The 19,369-nt window shown below is 41.5% G+C and overlaps 1 protein-coding gene across 3 annotated transcripts in view; it reads left to right on the forward strand.

Annotated features, from left to right (window-relative positions):
* USPL1 (ubiquitin specific peptidase like 1) overlaps positions 1–12,366 on the forward strand; it is a 33,156-nt gene extending 20,790 nt beyond the window's left edge. For 2 of the 3 annotated variants that reach the window (XM_023751122.1, XM_014452875.2), the window contains 3 exons: positions 835–960; positions 7,676–7,833; positions 10,290–12,365. In XM_023751122.1, the coding sequence (XP_023606890.1) occupies positions 835–960; positions 7,676–7,833; positions 10,290–12,190 (2,185 nt within the window). In that variant the 3' untranslated portion in view covers positions 12,191–12,365. Of the gene's footprint in view, positions 1–834; positions 961–7,675; positions 7,834–10,289 lie in introns of all 3 variants that reach the window. The other variant, XM_023751123.1, reaches the window with a different exon arrangement.
* Positions 12,367–19,369: the final 7,003 nt, after the last annotated feature.

The raw sequence follows: 19,369 nt of genomic DNA on the forward strand, positions 1-19,369 counted from the left end.
AGCTGCCTCCTGCACACTCCTCACTGGGGATGTGCCCGCAACCAAGGTACATGCCCTTGAACGGAATCGAACCCGGGACCCTTGAGTCCGCAGGCCGACACTCTATCCACTGAGCCAAACTGGTTAGGGCAAGGGGTGCAGCTCTTAATACATTTGAGAGCGTAGGACAGTGGGTCTGAACTAGGAATGACTTTGTGTGCCGTGGGTGGGACAATCGGCAATGTCTGGAGATCCTGGGAACTGCAGTTGGGGGCTGTTACTGGCATGTAGTGTGCACAGGTCAAGCATGGCACAGTGCTAAACATCCTACAGTGCACAGGACAGTCCCCACAACAGAGGAGTACACAGTGCAAAATGTCAGTGGTACTGCTCTTGAGAAACTCTCCCTGTCTCTAAAATGTTCTTCTCATAGCTGGAAGACGATAGGTAATTCATGTGGAGAGTCTTAACAACGTGTTTTACCAGGGTTAGGAAGCAACATCAGCCTATTTATTATATGTTTTGGGGAATAGGTTAAATATGAATAAGCAAGTGAAGGAAAGTACCATCTATTTTAATAACCTTCTTTTTTTAATTCTCACCCGAGAATATGTTTTTACTGATTTCTGAGAAAGAGGGAGGGAGATCTTTGTAAGAAAGAAACATTGATTGGTTGCCTCCTGTATGCACCCTGACAGGGAATTGAACCCACAACCTTTTGGTGTATGAGACTGCACTCAAACTATAACTAAGCCACCCGGCCAGGGCAGTACCTTCTATTTTAGACATTGATTTAAATTAACATGAATGAATTTAATGTAAATGAATTTATGCCTTCTTTTTTTTTTTTTTTAGATGTATGAAGAATCTGGTCACCTTTACAGATCTTGTTCCTGAGTGGCACCCACTTAATGCTGCCCATTTTGGTCCCTGTAGCAATTGCAACAATAAGTCACAAATAAGAAAAATGGTATTGAAAGAGTGAGTTAAGATTAATTTACTAATTTTAAAATAAAATGAAGGTGGATTTACATATTTTTTTGAATGTGTAGGATTGAAAGTGATGACTGCAAACTACTTTTCAGGAGTTTGAGTTAACACATATTTATGAATTGCTAAAATGCTTTTCTGTTAGGAACTTTGGCCAACAAGCAAGCTGTCTCCTAGGTGAAATGAAGAGCACACTCGGGGTGATTATCTGACCCCACTCTCCTACTGTCTTTTGTTCTTTTGCCTTTTTCTCCCTTTAAGAATATTAAACATCATTTTTTCTCTCCTCTGCCAAGTGCCTGCAGTCACTAGAATTCTGGCATTTCCTTAATCTAATTTCAAGAACTCGTGATTCAGAGATGAGCTACAGGCTCATCAGTCTGAATTTCCATCGCCCAGACCTTGGCCTGCTGATTCCTCATCCTCTTGTAAGCTTTCTGCTGCCCTTAAGCAGATGTCTTTTATTATGTTCTGCCAGCTTTTCTATTTATCCTCAGTGGGAGGACTGGTCAGAATTACCTTTTCCAGTGGCACCAGAAGCCCCATGGCTTTAAACTCACAGGCTAATTCCATTTTAGGTAGTTTGTCTCTCTTGTCAGTACGCTCACATGGGTGTACATCCTCTTTAATCTTCATTTTCTGTTGCCCTTATCTCTAACTCTACAATCAGGAAATGTTTTGAGATATAATTCGATGTAATAAAGAACTAATGATATTCTTACCTTTTCTGATGCCTTTGGATGTGCCAAGAAACCCCTCAGGTTTTTTTTTTTAATTTATTGATTTTAAAGAGAGAGGAAGGGAAGGAGGGAGGGAGAGAGAGAGAGAGAGAGAGAGAGAGAATCACTGATTCACTTATTTATACATTCATTAGTTGACTCTTGTATATGCCCTGACGGGGGATCAAATCTGCAACCTTAGTGTCTCAGGATGATGCTCTAAACAACCTGGTCAGGGCCTCTAAAGGTTTGTTTTCATCCAAGTAATAAATTCCCAATCAGATAGTGCCAAGACTTAAAAAGGAAAAAAAGAGCAATGCCCCTCATATTCCATCTCCAGGCATCTACTTTAAACCTATTAGGTAGTATTTACTTTGACTTTTCAAAACAGTATGCTTATTCTACCTTTATACAATCTTCTTTTATAGTAGTTAAGTATTAGGGCTTTTAACCGACATCTGGGCCCAGTTCTAACTTTTCCCTTTCTATGTGATTGCATTTTGGATAAAATCAGTACTCATTGTTTATTATGAATATGCATATATTCCCTCCCGAGCCAAGCAGTATACTTGGTTCTGTTTTATTTCTTTTACAACTCCTTATTTTTCCTGGAATTATTAATTGCCTTGTGTTTGTATTTGCTTTATGTATGCATTGTGATTTTTTTCCCAGATTCTTCAAATGCCTATTAATACTTTTTTAAGCACTCGAATGCTTCACAACTTCTGAGTCTTCCTCCCCTTTTTTTTTCTTGGAAACCTCTCTTCTGCCTTTCATCCTTCTGCTCCAGTGTTTCAGTCTATACTGGTTCCTCTCTGGGCCTGGTGCATGAGAGTGCTCTATACACACTTTCTGTCACTCTGCCAGTTTTTAGTGCAGGGCCTTACCACCACTCTTACACATTGAGGCTTTTAGGGGTTCTCTTCTCGTCAGTATGCCTGCTCTGTTGCACTTGCATCATTACTTCGTCCATTCTGCTGAGTTACCACTTTTCTGTTTGCTTTTTGTCTTCTAACTATTTATATTTTTTTCATGACTTATTTTTTTGTCCTTTCAGTTAATTACCTTTTTTCGTCCTTCACTATCATATGATAGCATTCACATGGGAGGGCAAATTGGGAAAGAAGAGGCAATGTCCTCAACCAGAAGGCCATAATCTGTCTTGGCTGTCTGCAGTGCAAGTTTTGAGATCTAAGTGTCAAAGGAGACTCATTTCTTTCTTTTTTTAAGCCCTCTTCCTTGATGAGGTAGAAGGGCTGCAGATGTAGGTGTGTGCCATCTGCAGTGGACCATTGAATTACTTGAGGCTTCTGGTGTTTATAATTTCATCTAAGAGTTTATACATGCTTTTTTTCAAGTCCCAGCACTGAAGATAAACTCATATTACTATTTTGTTTGATCTGTTAATTGGTTGCATTGCAACATAATTTTTACATAAACATGTTGCTTTACTTACATTAAAGATTTGTGCTCTGATCTGGAAATGTATCTGCAGGGTGTAATGGTGTTTGAGCAGGAAATGTGCTTAGATTTCTAGTGGGTCAGTTTATAAGCAAAATTTATAATTTGGACATTTACTGTATTAAAAAATAAATGGAACTAGTGTGTAAATTTCACTTAAAACTTAAATGACGAGGTCTTTATAAAGTTCTTCGTAGTTTTTTACTTTGAAATTTATATAACTTGATTTTTGGCATTTAATGGAATTTAGAAACAAACTTAATATAGTTTTTAGGGATAACTTAAAAGTAATTAGGTCTATCATGATATCATGCATAATTCAGTCTTATAGCATTTTAAAAACTAATAGTGTTATTAAGTTCCCTGAACACCTTGTCTCAGGTAATTCACATCTCTAATATGTTCCCATTAGAAAAAGAATCCATTGGGAAATCAGATGAATGATAATTTAGTGGGTTCACATCTACTTTAAGTAACTTGTTTGGGAATTCCATTCAGAGCATGGTGGTGACATGGAGTACCAATTTAGAATCTGATTTAATTTTACTTCACCAACTCTAAAATTTTTTTAATCCTTATCTGAGGATATTTTTTTCAGAGAGGGTGGAAGGGAGGAAGGAAGAGAAGAGAGAAAGAGAAACATTGACTTAAGAAAGACGCATCGATTGGTTGCCTCCTGCAAGCGCCCCTATTAGGGCTGGGGATCAAACCTGCAACCCTTGACCAGGAATCAAACCCGCAACTTTTTTTTTTTAAATATGTTCTTTTGATTTTTTACAGAGAGGAAGGGAGAGCGATAGAAAGTTAGAAATATCGATCAGCTGCCTCCTGCACACCCCCTACTGGGGATGTGCCCACAACCAAGGTACATGCCCTTGACTGGAATCGAACCTGGGACCCTTCAGTCCACAGGTTGATGCTCTATCCACTGAGCCAAACTGGTTAGGGCACTGTTCGGCAAACTGCGGCTTGCGAGCCACATGCGGCTCTTTGGCCCCTTGAGTGTGGCTCTTTCACAAAATACCACGTGCGGGCGCGCAAGTACAGTGCGATTGAAACTTCATGGCCCATGCGCAGAAGTCGGTTTTTGGCCTGGGAGAGTCTATTTTGAAGAAGTGGGGGGTGTCGGTCGGTCGGGCACAGGTGGGCCGCGGGATACGCAGCGCAGGGGAGGTACATTGTTTTGAGGTATGTTCACTGAGGTCGACCCCTTCCAACTCTCCCATCCACACTCATCTATCTGAAACAAGTATACAAGAGGAGTGTGGATGGCAGAGTTGGAAGGGGTCGACCTCAGCGAACTTACCTCAATCAGACTGAGGACGTTTTTAGCAAAGTCCAGCTTAGGAGTACCCTAATCTACACTAATAAAAGACAAAGATGCTAATTGACCATACCTTCGCTACGCCATAAGCCACACCCAATCAGAGCGACTATATGCAAATTAACCCAAACAAGATGGCGGCAGGCATCCACAGAGCTGGAGCAAACAGGAGGCTTGGTTGCCCGGGCGATGGAGGAAGCCAAGCTTCCCGCCTGCCCTGAGCCGGCTGTGGCCTCCGCTCATGGCAACAGAGTTTCAATTATAGAAGAAAAATAAATCCCAGGTATCTGCTTCTAGCCAGCCTCCACAGGGAGCTTGGGTGGCTGGGGGCTGTGGCCAGACTGAAAACAGCCATCAGCCCCTCACCCAGGCTGGCCAGGCACTCCTATATAATAAAAGGGTAATATGCAAATTGACCCTAACAGCAGAACAACTGGGAATGACTGGTCACTATGACACACACTGACCACCAGGGGACAGATGTTCAATGCAGGAGCTGCCCCCTGGTGGTCAGTGCGCTCCCACATTGGGAGCTCTGCTCAGCCACAAGCTAGGCTGACGGCTGCCAGTACAGCGGTGGTGGTGGGAGCCTCTCCCGCCTCCTCAGCAGCGCTAAGAATGTCCGACTGCAGCTTAGGCCTGTTCCCTGCTGGCAAGTGGACATCCCCCGAGGGCTCTCAGGCTGCCAGAGGGATGGCTGACTGCCAGCTTAGGCCCAGTCCCCCAGGGAGAGGGCCTAAGCCAACAGGTGGTCATCCCCCAAGGAGTCCCATTCTGCGAGAGGGCACAGGCCGGGCTGAGGAACCCCCCCCCCCCCAAGTGCATAAATTTTTGTGCACTGGGCCTCTAGTTAAGTTAATAACAATGTACCTACCTATATAGTTTAAGTTTTAAAAATTTGGCTCTCAAAAGAAATTTCAATCGTTGTACTGTTGATATTTGGCTCTGTTGACTGAGTTTGCCGACCACTGGGTTAGGGCAAACCCGCAACTTTTTGTCTGTGGCCTGACGCTCTAACCACTGAGCCATAGGCCACAGCTTCACCAACTCTTGAAATGACCATCTCATTTTCATTACTGCCACGATCTTTAGGAGTCTGGTCATACACTATCCTGGATTGTCATCTGAAAAGCATATTTACTTAAATTTCAATGGAACCACAAGGAAAATAAACTGGGAAAGGGGGAGGAGGCATATGCTTTATTTTATTGACTCCAAGATGCCATCATTTATAAGTTGTACTGTTTTTTAAATATGCCATTAAGAAATGCTGCCTATTTAACATTTTCCATGTGTAAACTCACACTACTGAGATTGCGAAATCTAGGGATCAACATTAGTAACTAGCCTCAGAAGATAGCTTGAAAAAGTATCATAAGACCAAGAGAGAACTAAATATTAGTACTTACAGAGTCAGGCAGGTGCCTATAGCCTGCCTTTCCAGCTCTGAGAATATATCTTTAGTTTTACTGTGGATGGTTGATTCAAAGATACACTCTTCATATTTTAACATACTTGAAATGGGAATACATCTAAATTGTATAATTTAATTGCAATATTATTTTATAGTGGTACATTTTACAATCTGTGGCATCTTAGATTGATGAAATAGGTCATTGGGAGTTGAGCGTTACGGATAGTTTTGCAGGACTTTTTATTTGTAGGTACTTAAATTTTGGAGATTTCGTTATTTTCTAACAATGATTGACAACAGATAATTTACAAATTGTCCTTGTCAGTCTGAACAACCGGTATTTTAGACATTGATTCAAGTACATTTTCAACTGAAAAATTTTTACAAACTACGTTTTGACAGCTGTTTAAATATTCCTTAAACTTTTCTTAAATCCTGAGAGCTTTGTTAAATTTAGTTATTTAAGGCTCATCTTGAGTTCTCTTTTCTGGCTAGCCATGTTTTTGTAATGATGTATTTTTGAAGTTATGCATATCTTGAAGTTTATAGTAGATTAACCAGTATGTTGTATTTTCTTCTACTTAGTTATAAATTAAACTTTTCCTAAATAGAGATTTTAATTTCATGGGCCTCTCTACTTCCTGAGATAACGAAGATGTTAGCATGTTGGGGTTTTTAAATATTTATTTGAACATCTTGGGCTTGTTACTTTGTTTTACATATTACCTATCCCCTCTAACAAAAGCAGTTATTTGGGTACTTGATGCCAAGAAAATTCCAATAGGTCTGGATTTTTCCTTTGATTCTACAAAGTAGTTACCAATAGATCATCTTCTTCTCCTTCTCCTTCTCCCTTCTTTTCTTCTTCCTCTTCTTCCTCCTCTTCTTCCTCTTCTGCCTCCTCTTCCTCTTCCTCCTCCTCTTCTTCCTCTTCCTCCTCCTCTTCTTCCTCTTCTTCCTTCTCCTTCCTCCTCCACCTTCTTCCTCGTCTTCCCTCCCTGGCCTCACTCCTCCTCTTCCTCCATTGTCGTCTTCTACCAGGATTGAGCCTGTAGCCTGGGCATGTACCCTGACTGGGAATCGAACCAGCAACTTTTTGATGCACAGGGCTATGCCCAATCAACTGAGCCACACTGGCCAGGGCCCAAGATCTTTAAGCTGAAGCAGCACTGTGGTTTACTGAGCAATTTTTGTTTAATGGTCTGTGGTCTTATTGCATGATAGCTTCCAACTGTCAGTGATCACATTCTGAGATGGGTTTAAACATTACCCATGTCTTAGAGTGAGTTCTTCTTTTTTTTTACACAATGGGATACTACGTGCCTGTGAAAAAGAGATTTCTCCAATTTTAATTAAGGCTCAAGAAGAATTAGTGTGGTTTGCCTTGAAAGCACTGTGTGACTCACTAACACCAGACCGTCTTTTGTATTACCACAGTGGTTCTCAACCTGTGGGTCGAGACCCCTTTGGGGGTCGAATGACCCTTTCATAGGGGTCACTTAAGACCATCGGAAAACACATATATAATTACATATTGTTTTTGTGATTAATCACTATGCTTTAATTCAATTTGTAACAATAAAAATACATCCTGCATATCAGATATTTACATTATGATTCATAACAGTAGCAAAATTACAGTTATGAAGTAGCAACGAAAATAATTTTATGGTTGGGGGTCACCACAACATGAGGAACTGTATTAAAGGGTCACGGCATTAGGGAAGGTTGAGAACCACTGTATTACCAGGTACATTGTTTGATCTCTCTTGCCTTTCTCTCCCACAGAGTGTCTCCCATATTCATGTTGCACTTTGTAGAAGGCTTACCACATAACGACTTGCAACACTACTCATTTCTTTTTGAAGGCTATCTTTACCAAATAACGTCTGTAATTCAGTACTATGCAAATAATCATTTTATAACATGGATTTTATGTGTTGATGGTAAGTGTTCAAAATTTCTTTCTTTTATGATAATACTAAAGGCCCAGTGCACAAATTCGTGCACAGATGGGGTCCGGCCCGCCTGCCCCAATTGGGTTAGGCCGGCTGGGTGGAGGGGCCATGGGTGGTTGGTGGGCCGGTCCCGCCCCCAATCGGGGGTTTTGGGGGCTGATCGGGGGCCAGGCCAGCCGGGGATGAGGCCGATCAGGGTCTGGATCAGGCTGGTTGGCTGCTACAGTGCGTGTCATAGCCACCGGTCGTTCTGGTCGTTCCGCCATTCTAGTTGCTGGGCTTTTATACATATATAATGCATAGAGACTAAACTCTATTGTGTGCTGATGGTAAGTGTTTAAAAGTTTTTATTTTATGATATGTATAGAGTCTAAACTCTATTAAAAGACAAACTTTGCTTTGACTCTTCTTTCTTTCTTCTTGCCCTTGCCTTTATTTTTCTGCTCTTTCCTATACCCTGTCACTATGGTTTAGAACTACTCCTAACTTTTCCTTTGCTTATGTCAGCATATTTATGTGCACACATATGCATAAGCATGTTTCTTTTTTAGACAATGAGATCATATACTACCAGTGGTTTACAGTTTGCTATTTTCCACTTAATATCTTTATTTTTGTTATTTTTTTATTATATGAGTAATATATATGTTCAGTATAGAAAAATGAATGGTGGTAATTTGATTTTTTTGGTATATAACCTTGTATTTGTAAAGAAAGTGCAACTAAAGGTTTTTAATTGAGAATGAACGAAAAGAACAGGTTTCACTTACTTTATAATTGTTAGTAATATAAATAAAAGTAAACATCTATTTCTGAAACTATTAGACCTTACAAACTATGTAGCCTTCTCTCACTGTGAAATAGTTTGCTGAACAGTTTCAGTCAAGGTAAAGCCTTTACTTAAATAATTAAACTTTTTAATAGAAGGATAAATAGTACAACTCATGGATTTTGCTAATTTTCCCCTTTCATTTATCTAATGTAGTTTACTCTTGAGTTTTTTCCCTCACAATGTTCACTTTGTCTTAGGCAAGACAACTCAGTTCCCTTAAAGTGTTCTATCGGGCCATTGATATTTTTTATTTTTCTATTTTTTATTGTTTTGATATTGCTTATATTTGATATTTTTCTTCTGGGATGGTTTGGATGGGTGAGACTATAATGTGTTATAAAAGTACTTTGCAAACTAAGACTTGCATTATCAATGTAATTAATTACCTTAAAGTTTTACCCTACTTCGGAATTTGGGGTAAGTTGTTCTCAATAGCAAACAAAAACTAAAAAAACCCTTTATTTCAATTTTTTAATGTATTCCAGGGAAGGAAAAATCCTCTTTAGGTAAAAGAGGTTAGATGGTTTCCATCCTTGGCAGCATATAAAAATCATGGTTAGCTTATTAAAAATGTCCTGGTTCTCCCCTAGACCCGTGGTCGGCAAACAGCAGCTTGCGAGCCACATGCGGCTCTTTGGCCCCTTGAGTGTGGCTCTTCCTAAGCCTTAGGAGTACCCTAATTAAGTTAATAACAATGTACCTACCTATATAGTTTAAATTTAAAAAATTTGGCTCTCAAAAGAAATTTCAATCATTGTACTGTTGATATTTGGCTCTGTTGACTAATGAGTTTGCCGACCACTGCCCTAGACCAGTGGTCAGCAAACTGCGGCTCACGAGCCACATGCGGCTCTTTGGCCCCTTGAGTGTGGCTCTTCCACAAAATACCACATGCGGGCGCACATGTACAGTGAGATTGAAACTTCGTGGCCCCATGAGCAGAAGTCGGTATTTTGGGCCCAAATATTAATCAGGTGTTTCTTATGTGCACATGTGGTGGGGAACCACTGACTAAGGCAAACAAAAGATTCTCAAAGTTTTAATGGGTATAGATTGCGAAGCAGTGTGTTTAGGTAGTTTATGAGGGTGTATTAGTATTCACATAAACTTGGTGAATGGTTTTGTTTGGGGTGGATTTGTGTGTTGAAGTGGTTAACCTCTTCTCTTGTATTCATCATCCCATTCCCTCTTGACAAATGAGAAAACTTAGGTTCAGAAATAAAAAGTAGACACCTAACTTCCTAAGCTTTATTTTTTTAACCAAAAAATAAAAGAGAAAATAAGAATTGAAACAAATGTTGGTACTTGAGGTAGCAGCTTCATTTATCTTGAGGACTCATATATATGGGAAAAATCTGTTTTCTGATGTTGTTGGATAAATTAGGTGACACTGTATTCTAAGTTCCAAAAGTTAAATATTTGCCTATCTTGACTTTTGCATTTCAAGAAAGAGTAAAAATTCTTTTTCAAATTTCTGGATGTTAGTCCATAACTTTCATTATCCAGTAAGGACTTTAAGATTTGACAGAGAATAATGGTGACATGAGGATAGTTAACCTAGGGTGGTGGTTTTAAATGTTTGATCTCTTTCACTTTCTCCCTCATTCCCCAGGAAGTTGGCTGGAATGTGATGACCTAAAAGGCCCATGTTGTAAAAGGTTTAAGAAATTTGAAGTTCCTGCTTCAGAGATACATATTGTTATTTGGGAAAGAAAAACAGCCCAAATGACAGATAAAGCATCTGCCTGTCTTTCACTTCAAAAGACTAATGATCAACATGCTTTCAGTGATGAGAAACAGCCACCTCCAGCATTGCGTTTTATGGGTGATGCTTCCTCAGCTGAAATACCTTCAGAAACGAACCCCCCAAATACATCAGTTACTACTAATACTCTTTCCCAGGATAAAGCTGTAGCTCATCAGCCTCATTTACTTTCCGTTCCAAAAGGTTTGATTGGCAATGATATTATACCTTTGACACTTGAAAAAGTACAGGTTAACTCTGAAGGTTTCCTATTAGAAAATATACCTGTGGCAGAAAATGGAGTGGTCATCAAAACAAATACTTTGCAACAGCAAGAGTCACTAATGGCTTCTTTAGTATCAGCTCCATGTAAGGAAAAGTTTACCCAAGACCAATTTGTAGACTTAAGCTTTCCTTCTCCGATTGTAAGTACAAATATGCAATCAGTACAGCCAAATTCAGAAAATACTATAATTACTAACTCTGTGACTAATATTCATGCTACTGGTCCTATACAGGGAGTAAAGTCAGTAGAAATTGAAGGTACAGTTGCCCTAGAGAAGGATGTTTCGTTCAACCATTTTCTTTCACCAAAAACCGAGAAATTAAAAATAGAACAACACATTACACCTCAGGTATCTAATTTGGAGAGAAAATTTTCTCAAACCATAGCTGAGTCATCACAGAACCCATCTCTGAAAGAAAATCTGAAGAAACCATTTATGGGAAGTTGGGTTAAAGGCTTATTAAGCAAGGGTGGCTCTTTTTTGCCACCTTGTGTTTCAGCTCATAATATTAATGCTATAACTGACTTGCAGCATTCGGTTAAGGGGGCACGTAATTTTGGTGGCTATAAAACTAAAGGGGTGAAGCAGAAGGCTCACCGGGCACCCAAGAAACCTCGTAGGTGTGCAAGTAAGCCTTCTCCAGCCAGTAACCCTCCACCAAGTCTTCCATCATCAGGTAGCATGGCTCCTCCACATGCTGATGTTAATGCTGACCTGGAAGTTTTGAAGAAACATGAAAATGCCTCATATGGAGTTCACCTCAACCACAGATCTGGTGGAAACGAAAATGGTGTTTCTTCAGCAAACCATGAAGACTCCGTTGAGGGTCAGATTCATAAACTTCGTCTAAAACTTCTTAAAAAACTTAAGGCAAAAAAGAAGAAATTAGCTGCTCTTATGTCTTCCCCCCAACATGGAAAACTTCCAAGTGAAAATTTAGAGCACGTTTCTCATTGTGGGTCTCCAAATGATGGCCATGGGTCTCCAAATGATGGCCAGTCAATAGAAGATGTGTTAAAAGAACTGCAATATCAAATTGATATTGCTGATAATAAATCTGGAAGAACCACTGTTGCTAGTGTTTCTCCATATAGTGGTCAAACTCATGAAGAAATTTTAGCAGAATTATTGTCTCCTACAACTGTTTGTTCAGAACTCTCAGAAAATAGGGAGGCTGACTTTAGATATTTAGAAGTGGGAGATAACCATATCCCAGCACCAGTACCTAGTGAATTAAATGGTATTCCCCCAAACACACTCTTGAGACAGGACCATAATTATTGCAGCCCTGCCAAGAAAAATCTGTGCCAAGTTCAGCCAGACCCACTAACAAATAATGAGTGTGATAAAACATTGAACTTGGAAAGTTCCCTGAAGACTGATGTTTTTGATGAGTTTTTTTCCACTTCAGCATTAAATTCTTTAGCAAATGACACATTAGACTTGCCTTTTTTTGATGACTATCTGTTTGAGAGTTGTTGAATGTTTATTAACTCTTTAATATTTATTATTGTCTTGGAAAAACTTATTATGTTCTTGAGTAGTGTTTATACACTGGCCTTGTCATGAACAAAATGTAAGCAGCTGAAGGTTTTACCTTCAGTTCTGCCCATAAAGCTTGTAATTTGTTTTACAAATTAAAATGACCAGAAATCTGTTCTCCTTGTCAATTTCATTTTGTATTTATAAGACAATGAGGATTTCAAAACGCTAAAAATGAAAAGTGTCTAGTTTCTGGCAATTAGTATAGTTTGGGTACATTAAGTTTCTACATTTCTCAGGAAAACTAGTTTATATAAACTTAAGTCACTGTATATATATATATGATTACGTGACTGTTTTGTTAATGGTTCTGTGGTCTTGTATAAGAGTGGAATGTAAACTTCCCCCATACAACTAGTCTCCTTACAAAGGATGGCAGGAAACCTGTTACTAGAACTTTAAGTAATGGTAGTAGTCAATAAATGACCTATAATAGGAAAAAGTAATCTATTTTTGCATTGATGGGCAAAGAGTTTACGTTATCCTAAGAGTTTACATCTTTCTCTCCAAGGAAATTTATTTCTGTAACCAAGTAGGGCACCATCCAATAATTCAGTTTTGGAGAAAATAACTAGTGCTTACAAAGCTTGCTATGTATCAGGTTCTGTTATTGATGAAACAATTCATTTAAACCTTGACATTCCTATGAGCAAGATACATATATCACATTTAACAGATAAGGAGACAGCACAGAAAGTTGTAGAGCTAAGACTGGGAAGTGTGGTTACTACAGCAGTTGAAAGTGCTAACCTTGCCAATGTCGTTCCCCCCTTTCGAACCTCCTTGAAAGTTGTGATGCCCAGCAGCACTGCTACTGCAGTGACTTGGTAGCAGTAGTTACTAAGGTTTAAGGATGGCAATCTTGGAGTAAAATATTTTACCAGGGATTCAATATTTTATAATTGATTTGTCAAATTTACTCCCAAACATCCCTCTCCTTTTATTTTTTAAACTAGTGGCCTGGTGCACGAGATTCATGCACAGGGGGAGGGGGGGTGCAGGTTGTCCCTCAGCCTGGCCTGCACCCTCTCCAATCTGGGAACCCTCAGGGGATGTCCAGACATCCCTCTCACAATCCAGGACTGCTGGCTCCTAACTTGGGAGTGCCAGTGGGTCTTTTATTAATTTTTTTTAAGGGCAAAAGTCTATGATTTTTTTTAAATATATTTTACTGATTTTTTACAGAGAGAAAGGGAAAGGGATAGTGAGTTAGAAACATCGATGAGAGAGAAACATCAATTCAGCTGCCTCCTGCACACTCCCTACCGAGGATGTGCCCGCAACCAAGGTATATGCCCTTGACCGGAATCGAACCTAGGACCCTTCAGTCCGCAGGCTGACACTCTATCCACTGAGCCAAACCAGTTAGGGCAAAAGTCTATGATTTTTAATTAAACTGAAAAACTGTCAGGGACAGGAATGATAGGACCCATCCTAGGTGGATGGGATCCTGGGGGTGGGGAGTGAGGAACATTGTTGACACAGTTGTCAGAATTCAAATGGGGTCTGTGGATTGAACCTTAATACCATTTGAATGGAGATTTCTTCACGTGGTTGGGTAGAGAATTGTCATGTAGGAGTGTCTGCTTTTGGGAAATACACGGGAGTATCCGGGCATCCTCTCGTGTAGATCATGCTCTCAAACAGCTCAGAAAAAGACTGGAGGAAATGGGCATATATGTGTATAAATGCACACACACAGTCTAATCTTGCTATTTTCAACTCCACCTTTGTGCACCTGCCTACTTGCTAAGATCTGTAACTCCAGAATCAAGGCTTGCAGAGCTTCCTCAGCCATTGGGCCATGGCCAGGGTGCAGGAACCCTACAGACAGACCCGCAGGCACAGTCCCAGCTGAGGACAACAGGTGCCACTGTTTTCTTGTTTCCGCTCCAGTATGTGAACTGGGGTCTGTTTCGCGACGGGTTCCATTGGGGCTTTGGCATTTCTGTGCTTCCTGGTGGCGTCTGGCTGTGTGGGATGGCCAAGCTGGTGCTCCAGTGGCTGCCTATTCCCTGAGCCCAAGAAGACTGCAGTAAAATACGGAGAAAAGATTGCATCGTAAGCAAGTTCAGGCTGCCCCATTTCAACCTTAAGGAATAAACAGCACCCATCACATACGGTGTCCTTTCAACAGAAACACAATGCTGCCCCGAGCACGCACGGTGCTGGCTCACAGGGGCCCACAGACCAGTAGCAATGGCCACTTGTGGGTGATGTCATGAAGTCATGATGCTGAGGCAATGCCGGGGGTGAGTCCGACGGCCACGCCTGGCCCACGTCCGGGCCTAAGCCCCATAGTGAAGCCTGTGGTTGGGCACCGACAGGCAGCTTGGGGAACTGACATAGCCATGTCAGTACCGCCGCAGTTTATGCACATTTAAATCATCCGAGTTCTTCCGGAAAGAAGGGCTTTTTCTCCCACTTTGGACAGCCACGCTCCCCCGGCAGCGCCCGAGGACCTGGGGCCTACCTGGCACCCCAGCCTTGCTGACCCTGTGGGCCAGTGTCCTAACAGCTGCGTACCTCTGCAGCCCTCTGTGCAGCCCACTGGCGCCGTCCAACACGGTCTGTCCATCTGCATGGCCCACGAGGCTGTCCGGCCACACGCGCTTGGGCTGCTCCCGCCCAGACTCTGCTTTCCCACGCCTGGCGGTGGGCCCAGTGCACATGTGTGGAGCTCCCACCCAGACTTCGCTTTCCCGTGCCTGGCGATGGGTCCAGAGCTCCCGCCTGGACTGGTCATCTGTCTGGTCGTGACGGTCCTAGTCTGTTATTAGTATAGATTACAAAAATAATGTATGTTTATTGGAAGGGAAAATACAGTAATACCAACACTTTGGATCATCCATCTTCATACTTGGTAATAACTACAAACATTTTCATATTTTTATGCATATGGACTGTAAGAAATAAAAGTGGAATTCTATTTGATCTCTTTTTACATAATGTTTAGTGAGCCTTTTTTCCATCTTACAGTTTTTGACAATTTTTGGATAGCCATGTAATATTACGATTTTATTTTTTTTGTATTTGTTTTCTTTTTTCACCAATCTTTAGATGTTGAGGTCATTTGTAATGTTTTATTATTGTTAGTTGCACTATAGGGATTATTCTTGTTGATAAATTTTTGCAGATGCAGGTCTTATTTCCTGGGAGTGGAATTGCTGGGTCAAAGGATATATACTTTTAAAAATTCTTAATAATTACAAATTGACTTTAAAACTTAAGCTACTGAAGGTTTTACCTTTGGTTCTCCTTGAGAGTTGTTGAATGCTTGTTAACTCTTATTTAATATTTATATTTGTCTTAGAAAAACTTACTATGTTTTAAATAGTGTTTATTGTGTCGGACCAGCACAGCCAAGGATTCAGTGAGCCTGATGGGGGGTGGGGGAGGGCGGCGAAGGATTAAAGAAAAGACAAAGAGAAAATAGCTGTGGCTCTGTGGGTCTCCTGTGCCTGGCTGAGGCCACAGAGAAGGATCCAGCCAGTAAGCTGAGGCTTTATTTTATAGTCAGAGTAAAACAAGGTAGTGGTCACCATAGTTACAATGTTCTTATGAGTTTCACTTGTTTTGGCAGCACTTGCTGCATCTCCCACAGCCCATTAGCTACCCAGGAAGGATCTGGGGGGTGGCCATAAGGTCAAGTTTAATTGTGCTAAGAAGCTCTTCCCTCTAAGATTGGACGTGTTTGTGGCTCTGCCACAGGTCAATCTGAGGCTTAACTCTATAGCCGCTCCCTACATTTCCCCCTTCTTTTGTTTTTAAGCTACTACAAGTAAAACTTACACATCAAGAATAAAGCTCTGCCTATTAAACAATAACAAGACAATGCCAATGCAAAACCAAACTACAGACATGTTAACATTTTAAAACTTGAACATCAAGAACAAAACTCTGGAATAATAACAAAACAATGCCAATGCAACACAGCAATGAGAGAGAAATCAAACTACAGACATGTTAACATTTTTAGCTACTAAATGAAAGTTTCTTCTGCTGGTGTATATTTACTCAGAGTCCTTGGACTTGGCTACGAAAGACTGGCAGCTAACCAATGCTAACGTAGCCAAAAACATGGTTGAAGGAGTAGCTTCCACTACTTGCTTTTCTACCATCTGCTGGGCTTCAGTTGTTAACTTCTTCAGCTGAACCCATGTTGCACCTCAGTCCCTTGTGTAGTCTTTGTTTTCTTCTTCTGCTTTGCTGTCATCAGGGCAACTCAGTCTTTTGAACGAAGGGACAAGGAGCTTCTCTGGGTCCATTGTGGTGACGCATGTAACGCTCTGGCACCCAAATTGGCTGCACTACTCCTGGAAAGATACAAAACACAACCTCTTCCCCACATCATTACTGAATCTGGTAAAACTTTTATCTGGTTTGTGCATCCTTCCACCCGGCTACCTTGGTGGAGGCTATTGCAGTGGAGGTCCGATGCCTTTCAGCCACTGTACAACTCTGCATTGTAATTCAAAAAATTTAACATAACATTCTTCTCCCCCCCTCCTTTTTTTGTTTTTATAGTTGCATTTTAAGAGTAGGATTGGTGCTTTCTGCTCTTGCCTGAGTCCTGATCTATCACCCCAGAAGAACTTGCCAATCCTGGACTTCCCAGGGTGGCATGATAAAGGTTTACTGAGCCAGCTGGAAAGGCTGCAATGGGGTTAAGGATAAGGCACGTGCTTCACTGGAATGTCCTTTCACCTTGTAATTGTAGTTCCCCTGAACTCAGGCCCCACGTTGGGCGTCACATGAACTGGGCCAGCACAGCCAAGGGTTCAGTGAGCCTGAGGGGGGCGTGGAGAAGGATTAAAGAAAAGACAAAGAGAATATAGCTGGGGCTCTGTGGGTCTCCTGTGCCTGGCTGAGGCCACAGAGAAGGATCCAGCCAGTAAGCTGAGGCTTTATTTTATAGTCAGAGTAAAACAAGGTAGTGGTCACCATAGTTACAATGTTCTTATGAGTTTCACTTGTTTTAGCAGCACTTGCTGCATCTCCCACAGTCCATTAGCTACCCAGGAAGGATCTGGCGGGTGGCCATAAGGTCAAGCTTAATTGTGCTAAGAGGGCTCTTTCCTCTAAGCTTGGACGTGTTTGTGGCTCTGCCACAGGTCAATCTGAGGCTTAACTCTATAGCCACTCCTACAGTTTATAATACACTAGCCTTGTCAAGAACAAAATGTTCCTGAACTCTCACCAACATGAGGTAGTAGCATTGATGGAGGAAACCTCTTAGCTGTGTTTGTTTACACTTTCATGATTACTAGCAAGATTGGATATTTTATATAACTTTATTGGCCAATTGAGATTTTCTGAGGAACTGCCTATCCATCCTTTAGTTGTTATTGTTCATTCAAGGATTTTTAGATTTCTGCTTAGTGCTAATGCACTGTTCTAACCTTAGAGATAAGGTAGTTAAAAAAAAAAAAAAGTAAGTTAAAAAATTTTTTTGCTCTTTAGGAGTTACACCAGGGGTCCTCAAACTTTTTAAATAGGGGGCCAGTTCACTGTCCCTCAGACCGTTGGAGGGCCGGACTATAGTTTTAAAAAAAACTATGAACAAATTCCTATGCACACTGCACATATCTTATTTTGAAGTAAAAAAACAAAACGGGAACACAATATTTGTATTTGCATGTGGCCCGCGGGCCGTAGTTTGAGGACCCCTGAGTTACACCTTCTTTTTTATAAGTACCGCGCGCTAACCAATTGCGCGACTGGAGCCCCGACACCTTCTTTTTTAAATTTTTTTTTTAATATATTTTATTGATTTTTTACAGAGAGGAAGGGAGAGAGAGAGAGAGAGAGAGAGAGAGAGAGAGAGAGAGAGAGAGAGTTAGAAACATCAATGAGAGAGAAACATTGATCAGCTGCCTCCTGCACACCTCCCACTGGGGATGTGCCCACAACCAAGGTACATGCCCTTGACTAGAATTGAACCTGGGAGCTTTCAGTCGCAGGCCGATGCTCTATCCACTGACCCAAACCAGTTAGGGCAGGAGTTTTACCTTCTAAACAAGGAGATACTTTTATAATATTAGGTGGTAATAGGAGATGTGTATAGTCAGTTCTTGTTTTTTGTGGTAGTTCTGTTAAATTCACCGTTAATGCTGAACCATTGCCCCTAGGGGAAATAGAAGGTTTTAGTGAGCCTCTAGTCAACATTTTTGTCAACTTATCAACAAATAAGCTTGTTGTGTGTTTCTGTTTAAAGAGACCTTATGGAATACAGTGGTTCCTTCCCAAGCTACAGATAGTACCAACCTCTATATGGACTTTTTTCCTATACATACAACCTATGATAAAGTTTATGGCTTCTCTAGCACTTCTGAATTGCACCATCACTGCTTTTGCACTTTGGGGTCATCTACACTAATAAAAGAGAAACATGGTAATTAGCGTACGGCCGCTATCCTTCCATTGGCTAATCAGCATATCCTTATGCAAATTAACTGTCAGCCAAGATGGCGGCCGGCAGCCATGCACTGAAGCGAACAGGGAGGCTTGCTTGCTCCAGTGACTGCAGACTCCAATGTTCCCCGCCTGACTTGCCGGCCTCTCAGCTGCAACTCTAAGCAACTATTTGCAAATATAGAAGCTAAACAAAACCCCAGAAACCTGCGTTAGTCAGCCGGGCTTCAGCCAGCCGGACCGCAACATTGTATCAAATACAGAAGGTAAAGGCCAGAAACCTGCTTTCAGCAGCGAGGCCTCAGAGCTAAAGCTGGCCCAGAATAGAAAAAAAAAAAAGAAAAAAAGGAGCAGTTGGGAGCTTCAGTCACCCGCCAACCTGAAAACAGCCCTCAGCCCCTCACCCAGACTAGCCAGGCACCCCAGTGGGGACCCCCACCCTGATCCAGGACACCCTTCAGGGCAAACCAGTTGGCCCCCACCCATGCACCAGGCCTCTATTCTATGTAGTAAAAGGGTAATATGCCTCCCAGCACCGGGATCAGTGGAGCCGCGAGGCCTCCCGGCACTGGGATCAGCGTGACAGGGGGCAGCGCCCAAACCCCCTGATCGCCCTGCAGCTCTGTGTGTGACAAGGGGCGGGGCCACAACCTCCCTTATCTGCCCTGCTTCTGTTCATGACAGGGGAAGGCGCCCCAACCCCCT

Source organism: Myotis lucifugus, unplaced genomic scaffold, assembly GCF_000147115.1.
Source record: "Myotis lucifugus unplaced genomic scaffold, Myoluc2.0 scaffold_19, whole genome shotgun sequence".
Classification (NCBI taxonomy): domain Eukaryota; kingdom Metazoa; phylum Chordata; class Mammalia; order Chiroptera; family Vespertilionidae; genus Myotis; species Myotis lucifugus.